Source organism: Chelonoidis abingdonii, chromosome 8 (assembly GCF_003597395.2).
Source record: "Chelonoidis abingdonii isolate Lonesome George chromosome 8, CheloAbing_2.0, whole genome shotgun sequence".
Taxonomy (NCBI): Eukaryota; Metazoa; Chordata; order Testudines; family Testudinidae; genus Chelonoidis; species Chelonoidis abingdonii.
In genome coordinates this window covers 56,066,282-56,090,517 of record NC_133776.1, presented here as the reverse complement: position 1 = coordinate 56,090,517, position 24,236 = coordinate 56,066,282, and the positions used below count along the sequence as shown (strand labels likewise).

Genomic DNA, 24,236 nt, shown 5'->3' with positions numbered 1-24,236 from the left:
GAGACAAGGTTTCCCAGGGCCCTCCCCAAAAATCAAGGAGGCTAAATGACTAGACCTTGTTGGGAGAAAGGTCCACTGGGGGTCTGCAGCTCCATATCTTGAACCAACAGGGCATCGTCAGCAGATACTCGTGTAACACCTGTACGGAGATGGCCAAATATACAGAGCCACTCCTTTTGGACTCCTGAGCCGAGTTCTCAGCCTTGGTGGAGGAGGAGAAGCTAGTCTCCCGGGCTTCCCTCCAGGCCGCATTGGATGCTGCAGATGCCACCACTAGTGTCATGGCGACTGGGGTAGCCACGAGGAGGGGCTCCTGGCTCCAAGTCTTGGGGCTCCCTTACAAGGTTGAGCAAACTCTTCAGGACCTCCCATTTGGGAGTGTGACTCTTTTTTCCGAAAAGACAGATGAGGCTACACAGCTTGAAAGACTCACGAGCCACCCTCAAGTCGTTGGCCCTGCACGCTCCTGCCACACAGCAGAGACACTTCAGATTTCAGCCTCCTCCGAGGTTCCATCAACAGACCCGACGAGATGGTTTTCAGAGGAGGAACAGGAGTGGAAGGAAGAGGCAACACCAATCCTCCAGCCAGGGCTCTGGCCAGCCCAAGCTGCCCTGTGGCCCTGAACCAGCTTTTTGAAGGTATGGTTGAGTACAACGCACCAGATCAAAGACTGGATCTACCTCGCCTTACCTTTTCCTCCCAACTGTTCCATTTCTGCCATGCATGGTCCCATATCACTTCGGACCGCTGGGTGCTTTGCACAGTAGAGAGGGGATACTCCATCCAATTCTGTGGCCTTCCACCCCCTTTCCTCATCACTCTTCAGGGACCCTTTCTCACAAGCAGCTCCTCATTCAGGAGGTGCAGTTGCTCCTATCACTAAGGACAGTGGAGGAGATTCCTCAGGAGCACAGAGGTGAGGACTTCTATTCCCAGTATTTCCTAATAACGAAGACCAAAGGCGGCCTCAGGCCTATCCTGGACCTGCGAGAACTCGACAAGTTCGTAAAGAAACTCAAGTTCCAAATGGTCTCCTTGGCCTCCATCATCCCCTCACTAGATCTATCAGACTGGTGTGCCATCCTCGAGTTTCACGTTGCAATCTCTCAGCCCCACAGGAAGTACAGTGAAACCCCTCTATAACACAGTAATTGGGGTCCAAAAAATTCAATCGCGATATAAAAAAGTTATCCCACTGTGTGTTTAAGCGCAAAAGTAGTAATTTAATTACATGTACTGTACATGAAAGAAACATGTGAAATTGACTATACTAACCATTACGCAGAGTGCAAAGTCAATCTGGTTGCATGACTCTAATTTTAAATTTTATCACTTCTTAAAAAAGCTCTCTTGTGTGGTCTGCTTATTTGCAGTGGACTGTTGGCTTCTAGCAAAGTCAAGTATGCTTCTGAGTTGGAGGATTTTGACGCTGTCCACATGTTGAGATTCCAGCCACCTCAAACTGGCTTCTAGGTGCTTTACTGCCTCGGACACTTTTGGTGGGGGAGTTGAGGTGCCATCGTTGTCGTCGGCGTCATTAGTGCCACTGATTTCGGGCTCTGGTGGTGCAGCTTCATTCTTCCCATTGACATTTGCAACAATTTCATCATCTAAGATGTGTTCATATATGGGACAGATGTCATCTGCTGAAAACCAGTTGAGGATATCGTGATGACTGTGCTAATATTCTCTGAGTGCTTCTTTGGCTAAACATACGTTGTCTTCAATTAATCTTGTAAATTCAAGCTCGTCGTCATTACCATCATCTTGTGTAGATGATGGAAAAGCTGGACCAAGACCCTTTATCCAGCATCGTTCAATGCAATGTGTAGAGATAGCATTCCAGGCTTTCCTGCTGAGGTGACAGACTTCTTTCAAGTTGAGCGATGCCAGTGATGTGTCGACTGAGGAGTTATCTGCTACCATCCGCTTGATCATTTCGCGACAATAGTTTTGCTTAAATACTTATATGATGCCTTGGTCCAGTGACTGGATTTCTGATGTAGTGTTCTTTGGGAGATAAGGTACTTTAATCTTGCCGTCTTGACTGACAAGATTTTCCATTGGGGGATGGGCAGGGCAATTATCCAGCAGGAGGAGAGGTTTTTCCTCCTGCTTGAGTTTTCGCAAATGAGCCCAAATGGCTGGCACGAAAGTTTTATGCAACCAGTCTTTAAATATGGAGCTATTCATCCATACATTCTTGCTGTTGGTATATTCAAAGGGAAGGGCCTTCATATTAGCATGAGGAAAACATCTGGGAGACCTCGCTTTTCCAAACATCAGAGGTCTGACTTTGTGGCTGCCAGACTTGTTGACACAAAACAAGAGTGTGACTTGGTCCTTCCTCTGCTTAAAGCCTTCTCATTTGTGACTGTCAGTCCTGGTTGCAAGGGTGAGATCAGGTAACATTTTAAAGCATAAACCAGTCTCGTCGCAGTTGTAAACTTGATTGGCTGTGTAGCAACCTTTCTTCAGCAACTTTTTAAGCTCAGTTGCGTAGGAATCGGCAGCCTCTTTATCAGCTGAGCAGATTTCCCCAGACCCAAGAACTTGGCTTATAGTGTGCCTTTTCTTGAATCTGTCCTGCCAGCCGTTACTTGTCTTAAATTTAGATTCATTTTGGTTGATAAGGTGATCAAATTTCTCTGCTTGAGCTTTCAGAATAGGGCCAGAAATGGGAACTCCTTCTGAGCGAGCCCAGACAAACCATTGATACAAGGCTGAATCTAGGCTTTTGTCATTCGCAGACTTGACCTTTTTACACTGTAAACCAGTTTCTTCTTCAAGAATGCAGGGTAGGCTACGGAGCTTTTCTTCTTTTTTCCCACCCTCGCAGAGTGGACTCGCTAATTCCTAGATCTCTAGCAAGCTGAGTTTGTTGTTTGCCCTTCTTTAGTTGATCCAGGGCGTACAGTTTCTCTTGGGCAGAAAACAACTTGCATTTGTGAACTGGTGTATCCATAAAGGTGTTTTTTTAAAATATAGGAAATTAATAACAAGTTCATAGGCAAACTCCATACGCATATACAACCCAAGAACTAAGTGCAATGGGCTTTCAATGGCCACGAGTCACTTTATCCTATAAGACCGGAAGAATGTGGTTTATTTATAAATGTCATAAAAAAATATTCCTGCTAAACGCGAACGGTATTACGGCCTTAAAGGGGAGCCAGCTTATGATCGCATTATATCCTAATTCACGTTATCGTGGGGCGCGTTATTGCGAGGTTTGACTCTGCCTCAGGTTTGTAGTCAACGGTACCCACTACCAATTTACAGTCCTCCTGTTTGGCTTGTCAACAGGACTTCGAGTCTTGCCACGTTCTTGCGGAGGCACCAAGTACGGGTATTTCTGTGCCTCGATGACTGGCTGATCAAAAACCGCTTCAGAACCCAAGTGGAAGTTCATTTCGCATTTATCAGAGCCACCTTTGACAGCCTGGGTCTACTCCTAAATAAAGCGAAATCGGGCTGTGATCCTGGAAGGAGCAGAACTGTTGGCACTTTTTATTGCATCGCGTGGCAAAGAGGTTTATCAGGGGAAACCCCCACCTCTGGAACACTGAAATTGTGACATCCGGGCAAAGGGACCACTCAGGGCTGTGGAACGAGCTGCTGAGGTGGTCCGCTAGCTGGTTCTGTACAAAGCCTGCAGGTGAATTAAATGTTCACAACTCCAAGGTGCACCTAGACCGACCCGACAGATGCTGCTGAGAGGGAAGCCTGGATAGATGAGATCCCTGCCTCTCCCGCAGCTGTGTTTGGAGGGCTCTTGTCAATTTCAAACAAAACATCAAAAATGCAAAATTTTCCATGAGAAGACTTTTCAAGAAAAAATTCCCTCTTCAGAAGAACTGAAACACAAATTTTTGCATTCCCAGCTGCCTTCAGAGCAAAGGGACACAGGAGGTTAGAGAATCAGGGTCTTGGCCTTCCCGGAAAGCGTTTTTGTTTTGTTTTGTTTTTTGTCCCTTTCACTGGGGGAAAGTGAAATTGACAAGTGCCTTGCTGGCAGGCAGCTGCCATTTCAGTTTTTCCAGAAGAAATTTGAGTTTCTTGGCAAAACTAAAATTTTCCCAGAGAAACTTTTGGTTCTGCAAAAAAGACATTTTTGTCAGAAAATCAGATGAAAAATGTTCAACTAGCTCTGTTTGGCGTATCTTCAATCACATGTAATTATTGACAATATTTGAAAACAATTAAGCCTATGCAAATTGATGTATCATTTTTATTCTAACAACATTCCATACAGACATCTGTCAAATGGTGTTAAATTTGTTCTAAATAAATAAAGATTTAAAATCAAATCTGTTTTCTGCTAAATGAGTGTCCTCGAATCAATAGCACTAGGATTGTGAGTCCGTGTATCCCCACCCCCACAGATATGCACATTTTCATCCAAGTTCCATTGAAAGCTAGCCATAGAGAGTCTGCCCTTTGAGTTTCACCTATGTCGTTTATTCCCAGCACATAAGATCTGGCACTATCAAGAGACCTCCATGCAAATTTTTCTCCTGCTCTGCACTGTTCCTTTTAATAGGGATTCATGCTGTTCAAACACCTTCCATTTTGCTAGAACCAGTATCTCTCATGAAAATCTTTTTGTGTATGCTCATCATCCCTACTTGAAATAATGAAATTTTGGAATTCTGTTGCCTCAGAATGTAGGTGTTGGAAAATACAGAGGGTCCTGCATACAGCTACAACAAACATTTCGAAAGCGTCGATAAACTCAGCAAAGCTTTGGGCTTTGAAAAAGTCACTTGAATCTTAACAACTAACTCTCCACTGTATTCAGATATTGCAACCATATCTATTCCTACCTCATCAGAGAAAAGTGTCCTGAAGACAGATTCTTCTGGGTAGACATTATACAGCACTGACAGCTGTCCCACATCAATCTCTCAGATAGCAACTGTCCAATTTACCATTAAGCTGCTGGACCCTTGCATAGTACTACCTGGCATTATAAGGATATTTGTAGAGAAACAATATTACTTAGATGTTTATGGCAACAATTAATTTATGCTCTATTTCAGACTACATGATATAAGACATGACACTCTTGTGGTCTTTGAAGTGAGCCTGCTTTGTTTAGTAGTTAGGAACTGGCACTGTACAGCACTCATTGGTGAGAGGCTAGATGATGGCTTTCAGTTTATAGTTTCTCTGCCAAGAACATGTCAACCTACAAAGATGCTATACAGCACAATATCTGTGCTGTGAAAATAAGATGTGTTGATAAAAGATGTCATACACATTTTACTCTGACTCCTTTAAATGACATGGAAAATGGTTGCTCTACTGGTGCGTGCCTAGGATCAGTCAAGTTCCACACCAGTATAGTAAAGTTTGCTGAACTGGGTGAAGACCTGTGGGGTGTCCATTTTCCACATAGTTTTGGGGAGGGGGAAGAGACGTGCTTGGCATGGTTTTCTTAGTGAAGACAGACAAAGAGTTGCAGGAATCATGAGGGAGCCATTTGCTTCTCGGTTATCACCAAGATGCAATTTAGTAAGCATTTTTCTTCACACTGTATGTTTTCTATTAGTATGCTCCTGTCAAGGTGATATTCCCCCGTTGAACTTTAGCGTCCAGAAAGTGGGGACCTGCATGTACCCTTCTAAGCTTAATTCCTAGCTTAGATCTGAGAGCAGTGCCACCAACCAGAAATTCCAGTGTCTGGTACACTCCCTGTCCCCCAAAACCTTCCCTGGGGGCCCAGGACCCAAACCCCTTGGGTCTTAAAACAAGGAGAAATAAACCATTTCCCCTCCTTTCCCCTCCCTGGGTTACCCTGAGAGACTACTGTAACCCAAACTCCTTGGATTTTAAAACAGAGAGGAATTAACCTTTCCCCCCGCCTCCTTTCCCCCCACCAATCCCTGGTGAGTTCAGACCCAATCTCCTTGGGTCTTAAACAAGGAAAAAAGTCAATCAGGTTCTTAAAAAAGAAAGCTTTTAATTAAAGAAAGAAAAGAGTAAAAATTATCTCTGTAAATCAAGATGGAAAATGTTTACAGGGTCTTCAGCTTATATAGACTAGAGGGACTCCCTCCCCCCCTAGCCTAAGATACAAGTTACAGCAAACAAAGGTAAAAATATTCTTCCAGCAAAATATACATTCACAAGTTAAAGAAACAACATAAGCCTTATCCGCCTTTTCTAGCTAGTACTTACTATTTGAATGTGAGAGACTGTTTTACAAAGATTAGAGAAAGATCTGGTTGTACGTCTTGTCCCTCTTAGCCCCAAGAGCCGACATGAAGACAAAACAAACAGCACAGACAAAGACTTCCCTCACCAAATTTGAAAGTATCTTGTCTCCTGATTGGTCCTCTGGTCAGGTGTCAGCCAAGTTCACTGAGCTTCTTAACCCTTTACAGGTAAAAGAGACATTAACCCTTAACTATCTGTTTATGACAGCTCCATATTTCATTATGAGTAGAGACAGTAAAAATCAGCAGAAAAAAAAAATCAGCGCGGAAAAAAAAAGTGTACGTTGTAGAGTCAGTTCAAGCAATCAAGCCTTTTTGGATCCAGCTGCATAAAAGGCATAATAGAAATGCAGGGCTATTGTTGCTATCTCTTGTGGAAATCCCACCATGCAAAATTTCATGCTGAAGAATAATAAAAAATTTGTTTCAGAATGCTCCCAATCTGAATATTTTCTTAATTGATGTATGTTTCAGTATTGGATGTAAATACTTCAGTAATCGTAGTGGCTCTTCAGTCTGGGTCAATTACTGTTTGCCAAGAGAGCACCTTTCATTCAAGTATCTTAAAGAATTTCCCAGAGGTGAGAAGACCCATTTTATGGACGGGCAAATGGGGCAAAATGACTTTGCGTAGTGGAACTGGCTGGTTCCAGAGGCTGTTTATTACTGATGTATATTAAGCCACTTCCAGCCTCGTCCATAAGACGGCTGAAGGATTGTTTGAGTCCTGGCATGCTTTTGAGGTAGAGTTCTGTCACATTTAATTGATGGTTATTTTGCAAAGACCCAGGGTAGCTTTTCTTGCCGTGTTTTCTTTCAGACATTCCTTTTCCACTGAATAGGGGTAGTGTGTCTTGTAAGGGATTTGTATTGGAGGTGTTGTTTCTAGGGCGCATATAAAATTTTTTTCTATTTGTATCATTCATAATTGGTGGCTGCTGGAATTATTGTAATTAGTCTTTTCCTTATCTGCCTTCTGTGACCCTGCTTAGTTTGAATTTTTGACTTGGTTTACTTTTGGGACTTCTGTTGCAGTCTGAGGTACCAAGAAGGGTGGTGTCTAGTCAGCATATGTAAAAGTAGGCCATTCAAAAGCAGGTAGTAGCAAATGTGCTGCTAGGCGGAGAGGAGGAACACTATTTTAATTAAATATCTACTTTAGTGTTAGCAGAGTGCTTGTCACTGTGTGGAACCTAAATGCTGTCCCTGCCCCGAAGAGCTTGCATTATAAATAGGCTTGATGTAATTAATTTAAACAGATATCATTGTTTGGTTTTAAGTATTTTGATTTTTGATTTAAATTTTCACAGTTGCAGGAAATTGTGGTGGGGTCAGACAATAATTATTTAACAGTTGATGTTGAGATTCGAAAGGTTAAAACTTGATAACAGTTGAGAAACACAAATCATCAACACCACATTTCAAAATATACAAAGTAAATGTCCTTAAACCAAACTCAAAGTACTCAAGCAGCAGTTTCCTGTCTTTGTCTATCTGTAAATTTGTATTATTGATGAAAAAATATTTGTCAGTTTGTGTACTTTGAAATTGACATTTACGACACCTAGAGCTAAAAACATCCTTTGAAGCCTAATTATAAAATGGATAAGAAAAGACTTAGATGATGGTGTTAGCTTAGTTAACATGCCTGGTACACCTTCCAGTGGAAATGCATCCTTCTTCCTTTGTAGTTAGTTTTGCTGGCAGTTTGGAAGGAATCCGGCATTTGTTTCTAGTGCTTTGTTACCTTACATTTGCCAGTCATGTTTATACTTGTCTCCTATTTTCCATTTCAGGGCTTTATCTAGCCATTAAGAGCCATGTCCGATAACGGAGAACTGGAAGATAAGCCACCAGCCCCTCCTGTCCGAATGAGCAGTACGATCTTCAGTTCAGCGGGCAAAGACCAGTTGTCTACCAACCACAGCTTGAAGCCCCTGCCCTCTGTACCAGAAGAGAGAAAACCTAGGAACAAAATCATCTCCATCTTCTCTGGCACTGAAAAAGGTAAGATAGCTCAGAGCAGACAAAACAACCTTCCATGAGTACTGGATATGTTTCCCCTTGCTCTTTCTTTACGCTGTGCAAGTGTTGCAAACACTGAAACAAGTCCATGCTATGAAGATTAGTGTGTATCAGATCTTATTATACTAGTCTTTCCAACTGCAGATAGTACCTTCTTTAAGGAAGTGCTAATGTCCAGGATACACGTTTGATTTGGTTAAGAGGAAACTGAAGGTCCTTGAACGTGGACTGTTGGGGGGGTGAGGAGGGGGATGGGAAACGGGGACACTAAAACTAAATTGGTAGCTGGCAGAAAAACCCTCCAAAATAAAATTCCATTCTACCATCTTAAATCACCCTTCAGAAAACCCCTTCTACCTTCTGCTCCCCTTACTTTTCATAGTGTCTGCTTTTTGTCTCTAGTCCTACACTTAGGTTAAAAGCCCTTTTTGTTATGGACATGTACAGTGCAGTGAGTCTCTGATGCTTGATCTCCTTTTGGAGCCTCTGTGCGCCACTGCAATGCAAATAAATAACGCACTAGCCTGCCTTCCACATGCACCCCATTTATAAAATTGTATTGGAGCAAATAATAAATTACAGCCCTGGACGTTGGTTTTAGCCTTAACTTAAATATCCCTGCATTTCAGAACCATAGGAAAAAAAAATTAAAATCACAAAATTAATTTGCTAACAGAATCTATACCAAATAAATCCTATTACACAGTGAGCCTCATTTAGACCTAATATATCGCTGGGCCTTTTAGAATTTAATTGATGACTTTTTTTGTATGAGTATTCTCCTTTGGAGATTATTATTATATCTGCTAAGCATGTACAACTATCTGAGAATTAGAAATTGTCACTGTAGAGGAGCAAATATTTAGACATTAAAATAGAGCTATTTTAAATGTATTGGCATTAGCGTGGTTGGCTTTTGTGGGTGAGGGACTAGAGTAACATGTTACTATCTGATATTATTACTAGGAAACCAGTTTTAGCCTCACTGTTTTTACTTCTATTTAATATATTTCATTCTAATACCTCCTGGTTCTGCTCTTCCCCTCCCTGCTGCTTCTTATGCCTGATATACCCAGCAGGACTGTTTCAGTCATGCTGACACAGGTTTCATCACCTTGCTTGGAGAGACTTTGTTCCTCTAATGATTTATTCACCATATTGAGTCTTTTTCCCCTACGGCAGTTCTTACTTCACTCGTCTGTCTGTCCCAATAGCAGTCAGTCCATGACTATGCTTTACCTCTTAGAAGAAACCCAAAGGCAGGATCATGCATATTCATAAGATGGCTTTCAGTATTCTTCTGGAGTTTCTCTACAATGGATAACAGGCATTAACCTTTGGGAACGGACTATATATTCTGGAATAAGGTCACTTTTATTCTGGAATAGTATCCAGACAAGTGAGTCATCCAGCAGCTGTGGTGATCAGTTTCCCTGTGTAGACAAGTCCTCAACAATGAAGGCCTTGTCTACACTAAAGGGAAAAGTCGATCTAAGCTATGCAACTTAAGTTAGGTGAATAATGTGACTCAAATTGGCATAGCTTAGATCTACTTACTATGAGGTCCATGCTACACTGTGTCAACAGGAGACACTCTCCCGTCGACTGCCCTTACTCTTCGCAATCTGGTGGAGTACTGGAGTCGACATCTCAGTGATCAGCGGTTGATTTAGCAGGTTTTCACTAGATGTGTTAAATCGACCCCTGGTGGATTGATCGCCACAGCATCAATCCCGAGACTCCTGCTTGCTGTACAGGGGAGAGGGAAGGAAGAGGAGGGCTAATGTCAGGGTATCCTCTTCCCCTCTGCTCCTGCACCCCGCTTACTCCATCTTCCATAGAGCAGGGGGGACACACCAGGGCTCAGGATGGAGGGAGCTTGCAGCAGCTGTGGTCTCAGCAAGCTGATCTAATTAACAAGGTAGTGTACTTAAAGGGGAAATGCGCATATCTTCCTGGATTCCTGTTGCCTCTTAGAGTGAAAGTGTTAACCCTTGAGGGCTCAGCCAATTGCTAGTTCATTATTTGGCAGTAAGGGAAATATCCCACCTTCTGACACCTCTACCTCCACCAAGCTTCACAATCATCATTACTGTGTACCAGTATTAAATTGTTTGTTTAGAACTTACACACATATACACACACACACAGAGTATATGTGTGTGTGTGTATATATATATATATATATATATATATATATGTCTTTTGTCTGGTGAAAAATATTCCCTGGAACCTAACCCCCTCATTTACATTAATTCTTATGGGGAAATTGGATTCGCTTAGCATAGTTTCACTTAAAGTTGCATTTTTCAGGAATGTAACTACAGTGTTAAGTGAGAAGTTACTCTACCTAGTTGCCAGGGGATGCTCAACCCCTGTCCACCCCTTCCTGCAAGCTCCTTTCCTGCCTCTTCCTGCCCCTGCTCCTCTCCCCCTCCCCCCAGTGCTTCCTGCGTTCAGTGGAACAGCTGGGAGGGAGGAGAAGGAACTGATCAGCAGGGCTGTTGGCATGCTGGAGGGGGGAAGTGCTAACCTGCCTCACTGTTCGTTTTTTTGTTTTTTTTTCTCCTGTGGGTATGGATGGTACATCTATCTATCCGCCAACTCTGTACTCACAGGAAATTTTATATATATAACATTTTGGAAATGTTTTGAGCAACTCATGTTAGGGGAGCTGTGGATCAGGAACCTCATGACACAATACACAGCAACTTGCTTTCCTTTGATCACTCTCAGTTCCCTTGTTTAGGAAACATGATTACAGTATTCTAATGGCTTTTACTAGAACGTTTCATTTTCCATCTGTTTGAAAGTAAAATCAGAGTCTGTACATGTATTTTAGAGCACTTTCAAATATCACTCTTACACCAGAAAATTTGATCACCGAGCATAACTTCCAAAAGAAGCCCTTGCAGAATTCAGGCAGAGAACAAGGAACATGCATAAGACACTTAAAAACTGCCAAGGGTAGAGCTTGAACTCATGCCGCCTGGTTGTAGTTCAGGTTTAATGACCACATTTCATCTTGAGCCACCCAGTTACTGCGATGACAGATTGCCTGGAAAACAATTTGCTGCAGATGAACATTTCTGCCTTTTAGACATGTCAGCATGGCATTTCCTGACCTCAAATGACAAATGTTGCCCTTAATAATTTCTTCAGTACAATCCTCTCCCACTCAGAGGGATAGTGAGTGCCATCCCTTAGCTGAGGTAAATCCTGAGCGAGTGAGATCAGTTTGTGGGAGATCAGAGCCTTAGTTTAAGATGAGTACAAAATAAATTAGAAGAACCAAGCGATTTTATAAAATGCTGGGTTTTTCAAGAAGTGTGTAACTTGAGATCCCAGATTTGGAATTCTAGCCCTACTCCTCACCTCCATGAGGGATTGCAAATTTCAAGACAATCCAAGTCAGTGTGAAGATGTAGAGCATGTAGAATTAATTCTTTTTAAAATTAATTGACTTTCAACCTTAATTCCAACACTCCGCTATAACCATAGCGCCTCTAGTGTGGGGCAGTTCTTTCAAAATAAATACATTTGGTGTGTTCACTCAGTGTTGGTGTTCTACTTGTTGCTTTTTTAAGTGATCATCCTTGGAATAAGTCAGAACAAGCACATACTGTGTCATGTTTTCATGCGAGCCAGAAACTGCAGCAGTTCTTTTGCCGTATCACTTGGCTTTGTATATAGTGTTAAAATCTTGCAATAGGAAAATGAGCATTCTACACTTTGGCTCCAGACATTTGGTCATGCTAATGTATACGATGCGTATTTGCAGGCTTTCTTGTGTGGAATATTTATTAGTGATTGAACTAAGATTCCTTCAGTGTAATTTGGAGCATTTTTAGTGTTTTTTTAAATATTTTATAATCCAGGGTTGTGGTTTTCGCCAGGATTTTACATTTCTGCTTGTTTTGCTTCCCATAAGCACCACTCTGAAAGATCCCATATTTTAACCTCCATCTGAGTAGTTCTGTGTACATGTCTTGCTCTCAAGCCTTTCAACCATGAAGGTAATTGGAAAATGGCCTGAGGGGTGCTCCCTCCTCTCCAGAGGCTCAGAACACTACTAATTCTGCAACACTCTAAGCTAGTGTTAGCGCTGAGAATAAGGAATCATATCTTAAACCGATTTGTGATTTGAAACAAAGGTGTCACACTGTACTAAAGGGAGTCCCTTTTAAATACAGAACTGTAATGCAAATATAATTAGAGGTTCAGAAATAGTGTGGCCTTGTTAAGGAGCCTCAAGTACCTGCTGCCAAAGCGTGACTCATCGATACAGCCTCTTGGCTCAGTTCTGCTGCCTGTATTTGTTTAATGTGTTTCTGTGGTCTGTTGTTTCTGTGGGTGGAGCAATGGTTCTTAAGAGTCCTTGCCCAGTGTACTAATAAGATGTGTATTTGATTGAAAGAAGAAGGGTTTATTTGTGTAGCACATGCTGGGGATTTAAACACCAAGTTATGTCCTCTAGAAGCCATCAAATGCTTCAGACCAAGAGTCTTTTTGAGGAACATAAGTCATTTTCTGTTTCCACGCAATTAGAAGCAAAAAGTTGGTCAAGGAGTGATGCCCTAATGCTTTCATATAAAGTGATAATCAGGTTTTCCTAGTCCTTTAGTTGAAATATTTTTCTTTATAAGAGCATTTGTCAATCCATTTACATTTTGGCTTCCAGACCTGTGCAGCCATATTAAAGATATCCTGTTTATAACAGCAATGTCTTTCCAATATATTGTTCAGCTCTAGGCAGGCCACATGGCTTTTCAGTTCTAAATATAGTCTTTAATTCCCTTTCCTTTCCTTTCCTGTTAGTGTGAGGGTCTGTACAGTTGGAAATACAGTAAAAGCTGGTAATTAGAAACAAATCCTCAGATGGCTCCATGTTTGAATGAATACCCAACTGTGAAACCCCAGTGGATAAAGTCTTATTTTTATTAACTATTGTCTGGCCCACTTTGCTCAACTGTAGCATGTGCTGTTCCCCATATTTCTGAATCTCCATAGACACATTACAGTTAAAATTGAGGCTGCTTGTAACTTAACTTTTTTTTTTTTTTTAAATTTATTTCCTGGACTGAAATTTGACATAATCCTTAGTCTTAAGATGATTTGAAAACAAAGTAAATATAATTTGAGCTGCAATGTTTGATTATTTTAAAATTTCTTAAAAATTTATAGCATCACCTTCACTGAAAAGGTTATTTTGTCTGGAAACTTGTAAAGCAATAATTAGGTCAGACAGAAATAGGTATTTAAAAATGGGTGCTGTGCATGCACTGTACTTCATGTATTATAATAACCACAATGTGGCATTATTACTGGATTGATGCACACTAGAATAAATGCAACTGTTTATCAGTAAGTGGACCTAGTGTCAGAATCTGCAGTCGTTTCCAAGATCACACACTGAACATATCTGATGGTAGGTCAGGCTCCCCCATGCCCTGCTACCCAGTCCTCTCTCTTCAAAGAGATCTTGAAAGCCGCACCCACCCCCATTTCTCCCTCCACTAGGGAGTGACCACTAAAGGACACGAACTCTTCCTTGGAGGAAGAAGAGAGTAGTGGAAGCAGCAGTCAGTATACCTGTCAGTGTTTCTGGCTTACTTGTGGTGTCACCAACTTAATTGTGGGTACATTTTTGTTTAAAGGAGACTTGATAGTTTGTGGAGGAGATGGTATAAAAATGGACCTTGAGCAGAGTATGGCCAGCTTGGGAAAAAAGGGGGTAACAAGGGAACTGATTTGTATTTAGGATTTTAATTTAAAAATATAAAAAAGGGAAGAGGCAAAGATTTTTGTTTAAAAGCCTGAAATTAGACAACAATGGAAATAATCTAATAGTTTGTTTAAGAAAATAGTTAATTAAAAACGTAATTGAATCTGAATAAGGCTGTACACATAGTTCATCTGTCTAACTGCATGATCTTATACATATTAATCTTTCTGATTCATCACCCTTTCCCCTTTCTATGGCTTGTTACACCCACTTTTGCATCTTGTCTTAAATTAGATACTCTTTGAGACTGGAGAGACTTATGTTTTTGTACAGCACCTGACACAATAGGGTCCTGATTCTGATTCAGGTTTCGAGTGCTACTACAATATAAATAACTTTCAATGCAGTGAATTAGCAGTTCTTACACTGAAACTTAAACTAAAATTTAAATGTTCATATCCAAATTTCAGAGTAAATATAAGGATATATTACTGCTCAGAGATTTTCATTGTATTAAACATGGACAATGGGGATCTTCTATCTTGTGACTGAACCTTCTCTGAATTTAAGTGGATGGTTTTCAATGTTGTCTTTTAGGAAGCAAGAAAAAGGAAAAGGAAAGGCCAGAAATTTCTCCTCCATCAGACTTTGAACACACCATCCATGTTGGCTTTGATGCTGTTACTGGAGAATTCACTGTAAGTATGCCTGTCCTAGAACTATTCAGAAAGCCATAGGGTTCCTTGCTGAAGTGAGGAGAATTTGTCACTTAAGAATAAGGTGTAAGTTAGTCTGTTCCTCTCCATCACAAGTCATTTACAGTGCCTGCCACACTGAGACCTTGGTTGGCCCCATAGATGTTACTGCAGTATAAATTTTTAACATAGGTATGCGCACGGGATGTGCTGGGTGTGCCCAGGCATACCCTAATGCCCGCAGGCTGGATCCGGCCTGTGGGATTTGCCCCCTGTGATGCTGCAGGCCCCGCGCTGCTCTCAGAAGCAGTTGGCACAGCACCATGTCCCTGGGGCCCCGGGGAGGAGGGGGCAGCAGAGGGCTCTGTGTGTTGCTCCGGGCACTGCCCCCTGCAGCTCTCATTGGCTGAGAATGGGGAACCGCGGACAATGGGAGCTTCGGGGGAGGTACCTGGAGGCATGGCAAGGGCAGTGCGCAGAGTCCTCCACCTCCCCTCCCCCAGGGGCTGTGCAGGAACATGGTGAGTGGCTCAGCATGAGGCCAGGGTAGGCAGGCTGGGAGCACTCTGCTGCAGATAAGTGGCGCCGGGCTGGAGCCCAAACCCTTCCTGCCCTCCGCCCCCCCCAGCTCCCTGCCCTGAGCCCCCTGCTTGCACCTCGCATCCCTCCTGCACCCCAACCCCCTGCCCTGAGCCCCCTGTCTGCATGCCATACCCCTTCTGCACCCCAACTCCCTGCCCTGAGCCCCCTGCCTGCAGCCCGCACCCCTCCTGCACCCAACTCCCTGCCCTGAGCCCCCTGCATGCACCCCACTCTCCTCCTGCACCCCAACCCCCTGCACTAAGCCCCTTATCTGAACCTCGCACCCCTGCCCCAAGCCCCCTGCCGCATCCGGTACTCCTTCCCGCACCCCAACCTTTACGATGTTCACCTTTTAAAAAAAAAAAAAAAAAAAAAAAAGGAATAATAAAAAAATTTTCCTGGGTGCACACCCTAATGAAATGCTTAATATTAGTCACTGGAATCCTGGTGCTTTACTTTATACCACATGAGAGGAATTCTCACTGAAGGATTCTATTAGCCTGTGGAAAAATGAAGTAGTCCTTTTAGTTAGTTCACTTCCATTTACAATAGATATGTACATAGACAATCAGACTGAGCAATGAATGGGGAATGCCAATTTTAATGTACCTGATCAGGAGAGGGCGTATGTAGGGACAGGAGACTGCGAGGAACACAACCTCTTCCTTCAGTGCCCCAGTAGGCCAGAAGACCTGATAGAGCTATTGAATGTTTGTGCTAGCTTAGCTGAAGGCTTGGTTTATATTGTCACCTACACGTGTTCAACTCAGTGACTGAAACCCCCACCACATTTAAGTCACTTTAAGTCACAGAATAATGAAAACCCATTCTGATTTTTTTTAAATGACTTAAAAATATTAAGTATTAAGGTTGCCTCCTGTTTCAGGGAATGCCAGAGCAATGGGCTCGATTGCTACAGACCTCAAATATCACCAAGCTAGAGCAGAAGAAGAACCCTCAGGCTGTACTAGATGTGCTGAAATTCTATGACTCCAAAGACACGGCAAAACAGAAGTACCTGAGTTTCTCCGCTCCAGGTGAGAGACAAGTACATACGAGACATTCAGAGGAAGAGTTTGGTTCTTACAATCCAGTCTGTTCTTCGCTGTACGTCATTACTTAGAATTGGGAAGATAGGCCTATGCCAAAGAATCAAACTAGTATCTAATAGGTAAGGGACACTCATAAATAAAGGTTCCACTAAAGTTGCACTCTTTGTCCAGTCAGTTTCCTGTTTCAGGTGTGTAAGAGAACAAATGGAACAGGATAATTCAAAATAGCATTACCAGTCAGCTAAAATCAATTAATTAATGACCTGTCTTTATGAAGCTAGAACTATAAGACTATGATTAATTGGTAACATTCTGTAAGGGTTATCACTCCCATTATCTCTAGTCAGAACATGCTTTTGGACAATTACTGTGCAGTAACTTGCATTGGCTCAGCTTTCCCAAATGATAGTTTTGGGATAGCTCAGTGGTTTGAGCATTGGCCTGCTAAACCCAGGGTTGAGTTCAGTCCCTGAGGGGGCCATTTAGGAATGTGGGGCAAAAATCTGTCTGGGGATGGGCCCTGCTTTGAGATGATCTCCTGAGATCCCTTCCAACCCTGATATTCTATGATAGGACCAAAGGTTCAGTGTAACCTGTCTACAACTTGCTTTAGAAGTGATAGGTGTTTGTGGGTATCTGGGAAAAACATTTGATTTTATTTTTCCAATGTATGTGGTTCCTTTTAACTGTTTAAATGAAAAAGATTTCCATTCTAAAAATAGCCTGGTGATAGGGGTTTTTCACATCTTTGCCTTATCAGTTGGTCATAATCTTCTCTTTCGTATGCACATCAAAACCAGCGCACAACTTGACAAAAACAGTCTCCATTCAGGTGAGATCCAATCATGTAGCAAGTCAGGATTTGAAATATATATATTGCCTGACCTGTGGGGGGAAGAAGTTTCTGTAACACCTGCCTGCATCTAGTCAAGGAAATAGATGTTTCATTCATCAACCCTGAAAATTCACCTGTTTGGAAGCAGGGAAATCTTATGAACTGTCCATATTCCTGATGTGTTGCTCATGTTTTCTATAAAGTCCACTTTTATTATTTATTATTCCACTAATTATTTATATTCACTTATTTCTTTTCTTGCTGTTTAGAAAAAGATGGTTTTGCTTCAGGAACACCAGCAGTAAGTGTATTTATTATTGCTTGCACCCTTCCAAGCCTACTCAATTAGTGTTTTTCTTAATTATATTTAATCTCATATTATATACTTCATAATAAATTTAGTAACGTTTTATTGAATTGTATTTTTTAACCGTTTCCCAAAGGAATCAAAGTGCCCAGTGGGTGGTTTAGTTTTAAGAATGTTTACAAATTCTTGTGTGTCTGCTAAATGCTTCCCATGGATGTCTATTTATTATTTAAAGAATGGTGAGAAATGCTTATCATATGCTTCTGGCAACTTAGAGTAGTAGAAGAGGTAATATAAATATTCAGATATTTCTTTTTTAATAAAAGTATTGTTAAAATTATGATCATATCATACATGATCATTATTATATATATATATATATATAAATGAAATGTAATAAACCGAATATTGTAATAAATGTGCTAAGACTCTTATGTCTCTCAGCATACTTACTTTAGTTCTAAATTACTAAGAATTCCTGGATCCTCATTCTAAAAATGCCTTAAAACTCATATGCTGTTCACAATTTTGGGGAAAAACAGCTTTGTTTCTAGTAAATAAATACTTTATTTCCCCTTTATTCCATTCAATAACAAAAATATAGCCCAATGCCAAAGGTTCAGAGCCCTCAACAGCAGTAGTAGAAGATGACGATGATGAAGAGGTTCCTCCTCCGGTTATTGCCCCTCGTCCAGATCATACAAAATCAGTGAGTGTTTTTTGTTTTGTTTTTTTAATTTCCTCTGGTATTTTTGCTTTTTTTACATTACTTTCTGGTCTGTCTATTGCATACTTCTTCCTATGGTCCCTGCCCACACCAGATTGGAGAAGATTATTCTTTGCAAAATTTCACTTTATTTATGTTAATTTTATTTTAGTAGTCATGTTTTTTCCTAGCTATAGCTAACTCCCAGGTACCAGTTGGACCAGGAGTATCCAAATTAGTGCTATATTTTGCAGGGCTGCTTGGAAAAAAAAAAAATAAAAAATCCCAAATTCATTTCCTCATCCTCTACAACACATTATAAGGAGGATCATTAGAAAACTTTACCAATGCGCCTAGCAAATCCCAGATATTGTGAGTAATCTACATTTTAAAAAAACTTAAACTCACATACTGTGTGCTTGATTTTTTTTCTATTAAACTATTATCCTATCACAAAAAACCCTCTGCATTGTAGTTAAGTGGGAATTTATTCCACCAACAAGAATATTATTAGTACTAAATTTTACCTGTGAGAACTTAAACACTTATGTTCTTAGTTAAGCTTTAGCACCATCTTTAACTCCCTCACTCCAACCTCCCTCCAGAGACCCTCCCTATGCGCCTATAAAGGCCAAATGTCATCTTCTCTTCCACTGTTGCCTTTCTTTGTCTGAAGGGTAGGTGTGGAATGTATACAATGTTCACAGAATATTGCTTTAAGGAATAGACCACATGACGTTTAAATAAGGATATAGGTGGAACGTTACATGTCTAAAGATCTGTAAATATTGCCACATGAGCAAGTATAACTCAATTTATGCAGTTTTTCAAATGAAGAACAGTTAGGTAGTTTAGGGGAGACCCATGCACAAATCTGAACTATCTTCTGCTCCCCAAAACCAAAAGATTGGGCTGTGCAAAGGTATCTGCTGCATCTTCATTTTACTGTAGCTTACTACTTCACAGAATCTCCACAGATGATTTGTCCCACAGTTAAATAAAGAGCAGTTTCCATCCTCTTTGATGGGTGGGCATCATGTAATGTAAGGAAAGACTGAAGAAATAAGAGAAAATGTACGAAGGATGATGGGACAGTCAAACCCTAGCCTCTGTTCCAGCATATGGTATAATAAGGACATCCTACTAGAGAACAAATGGATAGAAAGCCTTCCCTCAACCCTGCAAAAAAAAGTGGAGGTTAGACTACCGTGCTTAGTAATGTCTGTATTTCCAGCTAAGCTTTCAAATTAGCAGTTTATGGAGGTGAGAACCAGACTATGTAGTTCATGCTTCTGCAGTGTGTGGAGAGATTTCCACCTAGTCTGGCAGAGCAAAGCAATGATGTACCAAAATACATTGTAGAACAGTTTTGCAATGAGTCCCCAGCTGTAGAAACTAGAAGCTAGAGGCATGAGCGATCTCTTTCCTGAGAAAATCGACCCCTAGCTATCTGTGCTGTCCAGCAAGTCTACAGGTCAGTCTTTCAGAATCAAGTAGTGTTGAAGTCACGTTGGCTAGTATTCAAAAGCAGCAATTCTCAGAACAGGTGGCTCCTGGTTCCAAAAGTTTTAAGTGAAACAATGGTGGTGGTCAGATAAGAATTTATGGCAGTTGCAAAGAGAACTCTGAGCTCTGATAGTGAATGTTCTTTCTTTCCTCATAGATTTACACACGGTCTGTAATTGACCCTATCCCTGCACCAGCTGGTGACACTTGTGATAGTGCTGCAAAGTCGGCTGACAAGCAGAAAAAGAAGACCAAAATGTCAGATGAAGACATCATGGAAAAGCTACGTGAGTTGTATTTTTTTTAAAATACAAATTCCAGTACTGATGCTAGTTATCGGTAATTCCCTTATTTATATGGGAGAGGTCTGTGCAGACCTCATCAGCACATTGCTTTGACCTGATAATACCTGTTGGAGTCTATTACAGAAAAGACTGCAGATATCAAATCAGCATGATGTATGAACTGAGGCTATTGTAAAACAATCTGTACAGATGCTTGGTTGTAGTTTCTGTTAGCCAGAAAATGGAGACAAATGACTAAGTCTTTTGACTAGACCATCATCCCCATTTTTCATATAAGTGTGATGTAACCCAAAGACTTGGTTATTTTCTGTCACCTGCTAGTTGGAAGGAACTGTATTCAGGAATCTGGACTGGTCTTGAAAAATGGATGTTAACAAGTAAACAAAATTTCCCTGTTTGGCCCTAAAACAGCTTCAATGTTGCACTTGTGGCTCAGTGATCAGCTTCTACGGAGCTCTTCCTTTTAGTGCAGAATACAGTGGATTTTTGCTGTCCCTAATTCCATAACCTTCATAGATGCACTCATTCACCAAACCAATGCCATTGTCTAGCACAAAAGAGGCAATGACTTAGTTTAAAATAGACAGTACAATTACTGGATTTATTACGGATTCATCCCACAAAAGTGTTACAAGTCACAAACGTCATACAGAAGAATATCATTTAACTGAAGTGCAGTTCAGTATAAAAAGTTTTTATGTCCATAAGAATCAAAAGAAAAAAGTACACATTGTTCTCTAATAAAAAGTGAAGAATGCTTCCTTAAGTCACTGGTTGGTTTTATGTTTTGTGTGGAATTTTTTTTCAGGGACTATTGTGAGCATAGGAGATCCCAAGAAAAAATACACCAGATATGAAAAAATTGGGCAGGGGTGAGTATTTGTAGAGCTGTCCAAAATTTTTTAGTGAATGAACCAGTATTAAAAGCGTGATGTACTTTTGTCATTTAGCCACTGTTTATTAAAGCAGAAATGTCAGTGTATAAGAAGTAATAATCTGATGCAGGAGACTTCAAACGGTAGTGAAAGTTTTGAATCTGTTCCTTTATGGGACTGTGCTTGTGCGTTATGTCTGTTTGGAAACAAACCACTTTCTGGTGAGGCTGGGTGGGAGTGAAAATGTATTCATTTAAGTGAACTTCTGTCTTTTTCTGCTCTTCCCCTTCATGAGATAAACATACCTTTTCACTAGTCATAACATTAAAAGAACAGATAAGGGTGATACAAGGCAAGTTTTTCCTACCCTGGTCAAGGTGCTACCAATCTAATATAATTTGCTCTAAACATTTCCATAAATCATTTCAATGTAAAAGTTCAGTTGAAGGATGAATACTGGCAGAGCTTGCATAATTTTTTAAGTATAAATGTTGTTCTTACTGTGCTTGCATCCCCTCTAACGATATTCTGTGTGTGTGTAGGGGAATGAGGGGTGGAATAGAATCCCCTTTAGAACTGATTGTCTGTCTGATTTATCCAATATTTGGGAATAGCACAAGATATAGGGATTTTGCGTACCCAGACATGCAAGCAAAGTAGTTTTCCTCTTACTATGTAAGAGGCTGGTCCTGGGGTGACGAGTGTGCTCTTTCTGAGCTGGCTGGTACTTGTATTTAGTACTCCTTATTTGAGTACTCCTTGAATCCCCTTCTTTCTTAAGAACATAACAGCTGCTATACTGGGTTGGACCCTGGTCCATCTTGCCCAGTATTTTGTTGCCAGCAGTGATCCATTCCAGAACTTAAAGGAGAGAGTACAGAACAGGGTAATTATGGAGTGATCCACCCCTGTCTTCCACTCCCAGCTTCTGGTGATCAGAGGTTTAGGGTCACCCCGAGCATGGGGTTCCACTCCTGACCATCTGGGCTAATAGGCTTCAATAGACCTATCCTCCATACACTTAACCAGTTCATTTTTTTTTTTTACCCAATTACACTTTTGGCCATCACAACATTACATGGCAGTGAGTTCTACAGGTTAGTTGTGCATTGTGTGAAAAAGTATTTCCTCTTGTTTCTATGAAAGCTGTTTGCTGCTATTGATTTCACTAGCTTTCTAAAGGGAAATCAGGCTGTTCCAATCTATTAGAATTCTTTGAGAGAGTCAACACGTATGTGGACAAGGGTGATCCAGTCGATGCAGTGTACCTGGATTTTTAGAAAGCATTTGACAAGGTCTCTCAACAAAGGCTCTTACGGAAACTAAGTAGCCGATGGGAGGGAAGGTCCTCTTGTGGATCAGTAACTGGTTGAAAGATAGGAAACAAAGGCATGGGTATACGTTCAATTTTCACAATGGAGAGAGGTGAACAGGAGGGTTCCCCAACTATCTGTCCTGGGACCTGTGCTGGGTTCAACGTATTCATTAATGATCTGGAAAAGGAGATGAATAGTGAAGTGGCAAAGTTTGCAGATGAGACAAAATTATTCAAAATAGTTAAGTCCAAAGCAGACTGTGAGGAGAATTAGAGGGAATCTCTCAAAACTGGGTGACTGGGTAACAAAATGGCAGATGAAATTCACCATTGATAAGTGCAAAGTAACGCACATGGGGAAGAAAAAATCCCAACTATACATATATGTGTATACATGTATTTACATATATGATGGGGTCTAAGCTATTACCTCCCAAGAAAGAGCTCTTGGCATTACCATGGATAGATCTCTGAAGATTTCCACGAAATGTGCAATGGCAGTCAAAAAATTATTAGGAAGAGATGGAAAATATCACAATGCCACTATATAAATCCACAGTGTGACTGACACCTTGAATGTTGTATCCAGTTCTGGTTGCCTAAAAAGAAATATGGTGGAACTGGCAGAGGTTCAGAGGAGAGCAGCAGAGATGTTCAAGGATATACAACAGCTTCCTTTCAAGGAGAGACTAAAAAGATTAGGGCTATTCAGCCTAGAGAAAATATGACTAAGGAGGGATATGATACAGGCCTATAACATCATGATGAATGATGTCGAAAAAGTGACTAGAGAAGTGTGTGTTTACCCTTTCACGCAATACAAAAGCCAGGGATCATCCAGTGAAATTAATAAGCAGCAGGTTTTCTGCAAACAAAAGGAAGTACTTTTTCACACACATGCGCAGTTCTTTACAGTTTTTAGGTGTGCAAAACTTAAAAAAAACAAACAAAACTTTGATCTGTCTGCATATATATCCTTGTTAGATTTGAAATTATACAACTGATCACATACCTTGTATTCACAGGGCTTCAGGTACAGTTTTCACAGCTATCGATGTGGCAACAGGACAGGAGGTAAGATCTATGTGAATATTTTCCATTTAAATCCGCATCTAGGGATGATGGAAGTGAATTGGATAGGTTTTTTTTTTTTATCAGTGGCTCCCATCTCTGGCATTACTTCCCACTAGAATATTCGTCATAGTCATTTGTAACAGTGCAGTCCTTGTTTTGTAGTAACCAGATGATGAATACTAAAAATAGGGTTTTGTTTGTCCAATGAAATGCAAAGGGACCAAGATGTTCAGAGTTGTGGGTTTTGAAAACTGTTTAACCTCTAAGTGTTGTAGGCAATATTGTCTTGAATTCTGATCAATAATTTTGCATTTAGCCTTCTACATAGCTTCATCTGTGACCATGATAGTCTTGCCCATATGAAAATTGCTTCTCATCAAACAATTCCTTCTATTTTAATTAGACTCCATATCCTGTTCCCTGGTTCTTCCCATTGATTACACCCATACCATCTGGTAGACGTGGTGGCATCATTGTCATCTACAAATTGTTCGTTAACCTTCACCATCCTATTTGCTTTGATGTTTTCCTTTGAACATCTTTTACTTCACTGGTCCCCTACAACTAAAATTCACAGTTGTGGGCTTCTTTCTAAAGTCATCTTTTCTTTAATTGCTTTACCCATCAGCTCATTCAGTCTCTCTCCTTCTGCCACCACCTCCTCTGGCACCTGAATGTTCATTTTGCTAATAGCTGAAATGTTCTCACCTGCAGTTTTACCTCTCACCTTTATAGCTGTTGACGTCTTCCTCTTTTCTACCTCTTCTGCTTAACAGTAACCACACCTTGGATGTAATGAGTAATTTTCCCCTGTACTTTCCTTTACCTCTCTCTCACTAAGCACTTTATGTGCTTGTCCATCTATAACAAAATCTCAGACCTGGATTCTGTTTTTCTAGCCCTTCTTTACTTCCTGTTAGAGACAACTAACTCGCTGTACATCTTTCAAGCAACCTACCCTATAAAAACACTTTCCATTGCCTATCTCTCCAGAATCCATGGTACAATAA

At 40.9% G+C, this 24,236-nt stretch overlaps 1 protein-coding gene across 8 annotated transcripts in view; it reads left to right on the top strand.

The window, feature by feature from the left end:
- The window catches only part of PAK2 (p21 (RAC1) activated kinase 2), a 77,392-nt gene that overhangs the window by 32,793 nt on the left and 20,363 nt on the right, over nt 1-24,236 (top strand). For all 8 annotated transcript variants that reach the window (XR_012656393.1, XR_012656394.1, XM_032805891.2 and 5 more), the window contains 8 exons: nt 8,021-8,231; nt 14,572-14,672; nt 16,138-16,288; nt 17,408-17,439; nt 18,050-18,154; nt 19,815-19,944; nt 20,771-20,834; nt 23,178-23,226. Coding sequence is in view for 6 of the 8 variants with exons in the window: in XM_032805891.2 (XP_032661782.1) it covers nt 8,045-8,231; nt 14,572-14,672; nt 16,138-16,288; nt 17,408-17,439; nt 18,050-18,154; nt 19,815-19,944; nt 20,771-20,834; nt 23,178-23,226 (819 nt within the window). In the remaining 2 variants the exon portion in view is untranslated. The remainder of the gene's footprint in view (nt 1-8,020; nt 8,232-14,571; nt 14,673-16,137; nt 16,289-17,407; nt 17,440-18,049; nt 18,155-19,814; nt 19,945-20,770; nt 20,835-23,177; nt 23,227-24,236) is intronic.